Consider the following 7,837-nt stretch of genomic DNA (forward strand, 5'->3'; position numbering starts at 1 on the left):
TGGGATGGGGATTGGGATGGGATGAAGCTGGGAACAGGCAGAGGGCTGGGGACAGGGACAGTCCGGAGGGATGGGGACATGGGCAAGATGGGGATGGAGAAGGGGATGAGGGTGCAGAATGGGATGGGACCGGGACCGGGGCCGCTGCCGCTGGTTCCCGGGGGGGCCCTGCGAGGGCCGGGACACCGGGAGGGGCGGCGGGGAGCGGAGCAGAACCGCCCCGACGTGCGCGGCTGCCGGGGCCGGCCCGGGCGGAGGGGGGCGGGGGGGGGCGGAGGGGGGGCGGAGGGGTGCGGAGCTTGGCGGGCGCCCACGAAGGGTTAAGGGCGGGGGGGCGGCGGGGGGGGGGGGGGGTGTCGGCGGCTCCGCCCGCTCCTGCTGCGCCCGCCGTCCCCGGGAGATATTGTCATGCAAAAGCCCCCGGCGAGCGCAGCCTTTGTCCGCCGCTCCCCCCGCCGGTATATTTACGGGGCGCGGCGGCCCGGGGCGGGCTGGGGCGGCGGATGGCGGGGGCGGGCCGGGGGCCGGCGGGCAGGCGGCGGCGGTAACGGGCGGGCGGCAGCCGGGGCCGCTCCATGTTCGCCATGGACTACTCCTACCTCAACTCCTACGACTCCTGCGTGGCCGCCATGGAGGCGTCCGCCTACGAGTTCAGCCCCTGCAGCCAGGCCGGCTCCTTCCAGTACAGCCCCATGCGGGGGGGCTTCGGCGCCGGGCCCGCCTGCCCCCCCCTCGCCTCCGCCAACTGCGCCCTGGGCGCCCTGCGCGACCACCAGCCCTCGCCCTACTCGGCAGGTAACGGACCCGGCACCCCGCACCCCCGCCGGGGGACCCCCACCCCCCCACCACCACCCCCCGCCGCCAGCGTCCGCTGGCCGGGCGTGCGGGAGCGGCCCCCGCCGCCGGGGCTCGGTGCCGTCGGGGCTCGGTGCCGTCGTTCCCGGTGCCCTCGGTTCCCGGTGCCGTCGGTGCCCGGTGCCGCCGGGGCTCGGTGCCCTCGGTGCCCGGTGCCGTCGGTTCCCGGTGCCGTCGGTGCCCGATACTGTCGGTACTCGGTGCCGTCGTTGACGGCTGCTGTCAGCGCCCGGTACCGTCGGTGCTGGGAGCCGCCGGGGCTCGGAACCGTCGGGGCTCGATGCCGTCGGTAACGGCCCCCGCCGGTGCCCGCAGCCCGGGGCTGCCCCGGTACAGCCGCCCCCCCCCCCGCTCCCCCCCGCACGGCCCCGCTCGGGCCCGGGCCGCCCCCAGCGCGGTACCGGGCAGCCCCCCCCGTGCCCGGCCGCGGAGCCCCCCCGAGGTCCCCGGAGCGGCGGCGGCCCCGGAGCGGGGCCGGGGGGTGGTCGCGGCCGCCGGGCCCCCCCTCCCCGCTCCGATTTCGTTGCCGCCGCGGACGCGCTGCCCGCGGATGCGCCGATAACGAAGGAGCCGCCGGCCGGTCCCGGCCGCCCCCCCCCGCCCCGCCTCAGGCCCCGGCCCCGCTGTCCCCCCCCCCCCGGGCCCGCTCCCACCGCCCCGGGCCCCGCGTCCCGCCGAGGGGGCGGCGGCCGCAAGAACGAACGGGACCGGGGGGCGCGGGGAGGCAGCGCCCGAGCTCCGTGACCGCCCTGCCCGGTGCATCCCCGCCCGGTGCATCCCCGGTTCGCTCGGCCCGTTTCCCCCCTGCTGTGCCCGGTGTATCCCTCCCCGATTCCTTCTGCCCGGTGCGTCCTCACCGGGTGTATCCCCACCGGGGCGATCCCTGCCGGTGCATCCCCGCCCGGTTCACTCTGCCTGTGTCCCCCTGCTTTGTCCGGTGAATCCCCTCTCGGTTTGTTCTGCCCGGTGCATCCTGCCCGGTGCATCCCTGCCCGGTGCATCCCTGCCCGGTCCATCCCTGCCCGGTGCATCCTGCCCGGTCCATCCCTGCCCGGTCCATCCCTGCCCGGTGTATCCTGCCCGGTGCATCCTGCCCGGTGCATCCCTGCCCGGTCCATCCCTGCCCGGTGCATCCCTGCCCGGTGCATCCCTGCCCGGTCCATCCCTGCCCGGTGTATCCCTGCCCGGTGCATCCCTGCCCGGTCCATCCCTGCCCGGTGCATCCCTGCCCGGTCCATCCCTGCCCGGTGTATCCCTGCCCGGTGCATCCCTGCCCGGTCCATCCCTGCCCGGTGCATCCTGCCCGGTGCATCCCTGCCCGGTGTATCCCTGCCCGGTGCATCCCTGCCCGGTGTATCCCTGCCCGGTGCATCCTGCCCGGTGCATCCCTGCCCGGTGTATCCCTGCCCGGTCCATCCCTGCCCGGTGCATCCTGCCCGGTGTATCCCTGCCCGGTCCATCCCTGCCCGGTCCATCCCTGCCCGGTGTATCCCTGCCCGGTGCATCCTGCCCGGTGCATCCCTGCCCGGTGCATCCTGCCCGGTCCATCCCTGCCCGGTCCATCCCTGCCCGGTGTATCCCTGCCCGGTGCATCCCTGCCCGGTCCATCCCTGCCCGGTGTATCCCTGCCCGGTGTATCCCTGCCCGGTGCATCCTGCCCGGTGCATCCCTGCCCGGTGTATCCCTGCCCGGTGCATCCCTGCCCGGTGTATCCCTGCCCGGTGCATCCTGCCCGGTGCATCCCTGCCCGGTGTATCCCTGCCCGGTCCATCCCTGCCCGGTGCATCCTGCCCGGTGTATCCCTGCCCGGTCCATCCCTGCCCGGTCCATCCCTGCCCGGTGTATCCCTGCCCGGTGCATCCTGCCCGGTGCATCCTGCCCGGTGCATCCCTGCCCGGTGCATCCTGCCCGGTCCATCCCTGCCCGGTCCATCCCGCTGTGCGGGTCCTGCCAGGCGTCCCCTGCCCGCGCTGCCCACGCTGCCCACGCTGCCCACGCTGCCCACGCTGCCCACGCTGCCCGCCGTGCCGGCCCCGCTGACCCCCTGCTCTCCCTCCCAGTGCCCTACAAATTCTTCTCGGACCCGTCGGGGATCAACGAGAAGCGGAAGCAGCGGCGGATCCGGACGACGTTCACCAGTTCCCAGCTGAAGGAGCTGGAGAGGGTCTTCGCCGAGACGCACTACCCCGACATCTACACGCGCGAGGAGCTGGCCCTCAAGATCGACCTCACCGAAGCCCGGGTGCAGGTGAGCTGCTGGGGGGCGGCCGGGGCCCGGGGGGGCTCTGGTGCTGCCAGGCCGGGAGCTGGGGGGCAGACGGCCGCACCCCCTCCTTGGGACCCCGCTGCTCTGCCCCCCACGTTGGGGAGCGATGGGGACCTGCTGCAGGGTCCCAGCGGGGGGGGACACCCCCCCCCCCCCCAAACACGTCCCTGGCCGGGAGCGTTTCCCCGAGCGATGCCCAGGCAGGGCCGGGGGGGACACAGGGGGCCCGGGGACGGGATGTGGCGGCGCTGCCCGGGGGGGCTCGGAGGAAACCCCCGGGGCCCAGCCCGGCTCCCGGCGGGAATGGGGGGGTCGTGCCACATCGCTGCCATGCCGGTACCCACCGGCAATGACCGCTACAGCCCCGGGTACCGGGGGGGGTGGACCTGTAAGGGCAGCGGGGGACGGAGACCAGCCCTGCGGCAGTGCGGCCCCCGCTTTGTCAGTGCGGCCCCCCCTCATCGGTGCAGCCCCCCCTTTGTCAGTGCAGCCCCCCCTCATCGGTGCAGCCCCCCCTTTGTCGGTGCAGCCCCCCCTTTGTCAGTGCAGCCCCCCCTCATTGGTGCAGCCCCCCCTTTGTCAGTGCAGCCCCCCCTTTGTCGGTGCAGCCCCCCCTTTGTCAGTGCAGCCCCCCCTCATTGGTGCAGCCCCCCCTTTGTCGGTGCAGCCCCCCCTTTGTCGGTGCAGCCCCCCCTCATCGGTGCAGCCCCCCCTTTGTCGGTGCCGTGATCCCCGCGGGGCGCCCGGTCTCGCTGCAGGGAGAGGCTCCCAGTGGGACGATGTCCCTCGGAGGGACACGGCCAGGGTGACCCGTCCGGAGAGGGGACCCTGCTGGGGGGTGGTCAGTGGGGAGGGCGATGTCCCGCAGTGGGAGGGGACCCATCTGTCAGCCCCCCGCCTGGCCGTGGGGTGTGTGGGGCTCGGGGCGGGGGTCCCCATCCAGCTGCCCTCTGCTTTCGGGTGGAAACCGGGGGGTTTCCTGGTGCTCTGCCGGGGGCTGGGGCTGGTCCTGCCCCCCCCGGCACCGTGGGGTGAGTCGCTTTGTCAGCACACGGGGGAAACGAGGTCCCCCATTTCCACGGGTGAAGGGCAGGTGCTCAGGGGGTGCCGGGGGGACACACACAGGACCGTGCCAGGCTGGGGGGGGCCATGCGGGGATGAGAGGGGCCAGGAGGGACCGGAGCAGCAGGCACGGCCCAGGGAAGGGTGCGGGAGTGCTCTGGGATCGCGCCGGGGCCGGGGGGGTCGTTGCCCGCTGCACCCCGAGCCGTGGTGCCCCACAGCTCAGTGACGTGGGGACAGCCCTGGATGCCCTCGGTGGGTCCCAGCTCCCCCCATAGCGGGGCCCGGCAGCGAGATCCATCTGTAGCAGCGCCGCGATCGGGGCAGCAGCAGCGGGAGATGCCAGCGCGGCAAAGCCGGCACCCGTGTCCCCGACACCCCAGGGAACGTCCCGGTCCCTGGGCCACCCCCCAGCGTGTCCTTGCACTGAGCGCCAGGGATGTTCTGCGGGTGAAGGGTCCCGTGGGACCCCTCTCTCCTCTGGTGCTGTGATGCCGCCGGGGCACACGGCCGGGTGGCAGCTGTCACTAACCGTGGTGGCACGGCTTGGCCCCGGCAGCCACCCCGCAGCAGCAGCAGCAGCAGCAGCAGCAGCAGCAGCAGCAGCAGCAGCCCTGCCCTTGGCCTTCAGCATCCCGCAGGCAGGACGGACGCTGCAGCCAAGGACGGGGGGACCCACAGGGCTGAGGGGTCCTGGCCCCAAGGACGGGGGGACCCACAGGGCTGCGGGGTCCTGGCCCCGAGGACGGGGGGACCCACAGGGCTGAGGGGTCCTGGCCCCGAGGACGGGGGGACCCACAGGGCTGAGGGGTCCTGGCCCCAAGGACCAGGGGACCAGGCGGCGTTTCCAGGTCCGGCTGTTTCCCGGGGAGCCCGGTGACGTCCCCGTCCGGCCGTGGGGACAGAGCCCTGCTGCGGTTCAGGATGGGATGGGGTTGGACCAACCGCTGGCAACGTGGTGCTGGTGCCCACGGAGCACCCCGGGGGTCCCGGGGGTTGGGCAGGGACGGCACCGGTGGCCATCGGGGGGGGGGTCAGAGCCAGTTCCCTGCCTGGTGCAGAGCAGCGTCCCCATCCTGCCGGCGCCTCGTGGGACCGTGCGCTGCCGAGTCCTTGCCGGGGAGGGGGGTCCGTGGCGGGAACGGCGAGTGGGGCTGATGCCACGGTTGGCACCGTGGGGAGCCCTGCGGGGGGGGGGGGGGAGCTCTGCCCCCACAAGGTGCGGGCGGGGGGTGCAGCGTGGGCCCCAGCAGTGCCCCCTCCCCGTCTGCCCAGGTGCCCCTGCAGACCCTGCCGGCGTCGCCGGTGCTCGTGCCGCAGGACCGCAGCGGTGCCAGCGCCCGGCGTCAGCACCACGAAGCCTGTAGCCGGTTTTAAACGCATTGACCCCCCCCCTCCCCCTGGCGCTGTGGAAAACGTTTCACCCGCAGGAGCGGGGTGCTGCGAGGGGCACCCTGGGGCGAGCACCCCGGCACGGGAGGGCTGCGGAGCCGTCTGCACCCCGTGGGTTCCCCAAACTCCCGGGGATGGCGGCGCGGGGTCCTCCCGTCCCCTCCCGTCCCCTCCAGGTCTGGTTCCAGAACCGTCGAGCCAAATTCCGCAAGCAGGAGCGCGCCGCCAACGCCAAGGGTGCAGGCGGCACCGCCAGCGCCGCCGGCAAGAAGTCAGAGCCGCGCTCTTCCTCGGAAGACGACGAGTCCAAGGAGTCCAACTGCAGCCCGACGCCCGACAGCACGGCATCCCTGCCCGCCGCCGGCAGCCTCGGCAGCCCCGGCAGCAGCCTGAGCCCCAGCCCCAGCGCGGGGCCACCCATGGGACCCGGCCACCCCCCCCAGCCCCTCAAGGCACCCATCTGGCCCGGCGTAAGCACCAGCAGCGGCGCCGCCAACGCCGCCGACCTGCTGAAGGCCTGGCAGCCCGCCGAAGCCGTGCCGGGACCTTTCTCCGGCGTCCTCTCCTCCTTCCATCGGAAGCCCAACGCCCTCAAGACAAACCTCTTCTGATGCGCCGGTCGCCGGATCCGGCCGCCCCCGAAACCCCCCCCTCCGGACCCCCCCCGCCGCCCCGCACCCCCCCGCCCGCCGCCCCGCGCTCCCACCGCGGCTCCGGTGATGATGCTCCGGCAAACGGCTGCCGGCGGGGAGGTGAACCAGAGACCCCCCACCCCTGCCCCTCCGCCTGCACCCGGGGCTGCTCCCCGGGGGGGCCGCGGGACCCCCACCCTCTCCCGGACCCCACGCCGATGGGACGGACCCGGAGCTGGGAGCAGCCCCTGCCGACGGCTCCCACCGGCACCGTGGTGGTGCAGGACCATGGGGGTGCAAAGGGGGGGGGGGGGGGGGGACAGCAGCACCCCCCCCACCCGTCCGGTGTGCCCCAAGCGTAACCATTGCTCCAGCACATTTTGGGGGGGCTCCCGGTGCACCCCAGCGGTGGGAGCAGCCGTGGGGCTCCCCGTGGCACCGTGGGTGCTCCGGCACAGCGGCAGCCCCCCCAGGAGGCCCCCCCATGGGCCGTGCCGCTGGGCGGGGGGCGAGGAAGCACTTTAGGGTTGGGGTTCCTGGGGGCCGCGGGGTGAGCAGTGCCGGGGAATTCGGCAGCCAGAGCCCCCTCGGCACAGGCAGGGGGTGATGCCCCCCAAATCCTGCCTGTGGACAGGGATTCGCCCCCCCCAGCAGGTGACCCGCCCCCCCCCCCCCCGTGATGGGATTTTGGGGGGGGGGACGACACACAACGCAGCATCAGGGCTTCGCGCTCGCCGCGGATGCTGCCCACGGGGCCGAGGCGCTGGGAACCGTCACCGTCCCGCTGTGCCGGGGCCGAGCCGCCCCGGTGATGCCGCAGCTCCCCCAAAGAGGGGGTGGTACGGGACGGACACCCCCCTCACCCCCCCGGAGCAAATGGTGGGAGCCCTCGGAGGAGGGGACAGATGCTCCCCCGGTCCCAGGGGTGGGGGTGGGGGGTCAGGGTGCAGCTCTGCCCCTCGCACCCAGCGCGCCGGTGGGCTTCGTGGCGCGGTGAGCGTCTGCGCGGCCGTGCCACCATCCCTGTCCGTGTGTCTGTGCGGCGGCGGCCCCCGTCCCCATCCCCGTCCCCCCCTGTGCCGGCTGAGGTGGGGTTGGGTTTCGCCTTTTTTCTTTTTTTTTTTTTTGTTGTTTTGTTTGTTTTTTTAACCGTTCTGTAATTTATTGACCCCGTTTGCAAATGACACTAATCCAAATAAAACTTAATTTATTGAAGATGCCACCAGCTCCCCACCCTCGCTGCAATTGCCCCCCCCCCCCCGGGGCTGCAGGTGGTGGGGTCTGCACGGGCACCCCCTCAGCCCCCCAAAACCCCCCAGGTGATGCCGGGGGTGCCGCAGCCCCCAGCCCCGGCACCTTAGGGATGTTTTGGGGGGGGGGTGTCCCCGAAATGCCCCAAGCAGCTGCAGGGACCCGGGGCAGCACCCCACGGAGAGCCCCCCGAGGCGGGGGGGAGGGGAGGGGTGCCCCCCAGGGCCCCCCCAGACCCTCGGCGGGGGGGGGGGCTGTGATGGAGAATGTCCCTGGGGGCACCAGGACGGTGGCGAGGAGCAGCCCGGGGTGCTGTGCAGCGATGGGGGGGCCGGCGGGGGTAAGGGGGGGCCCTGCACCCCCCAGGATGGGCAGGGGG

At 73.8% G+C, this 7,837-nt stretch overlaps 1 protein-coding gene across 1 annotated transcript; it reads left to right on the top strand.

The window, feature by feature from the left end:
• Window positions 1–441: 441 nt before the first annotated feature.
• Window positions 442–6,310, top strand: PHOX2A (paired like homeobox 2A). Its single transcript, XM_075742980.1, has 3 exons — window positions 442–795; window positions 2,916–3,103; window positions 5,752–6,310. The coding sequence occupies exons 1-3, from the start codon at window positions 576–578 to the stop codon at window positions 6,184–6,186; spliced, it is 843 nt and encodes a 280-aa protein (XP_075599095.1). The 5' UTR covers window positions 442–575; the 3' UTR covers window positions 6,187–6,310.
• Window positions 6,311–7,837: the final 1,527 nt, after the last annotated feature.

Source organism: Balearica regulorum, chromosome 1 (assembly GCF_011004875.1).
Source record: "Balearica regulorum gibbericeps isolate bBalReg1 chromosome 1, bBalReg1.pri, whole genome shotgun sequence".
In the NCBI taxonomy this organism is placed as follows: Eukaryota; Metazoa; Chordata; class Aves; order Gruiformes; family Gruidae; genus Balearica; species Balearica regulorum.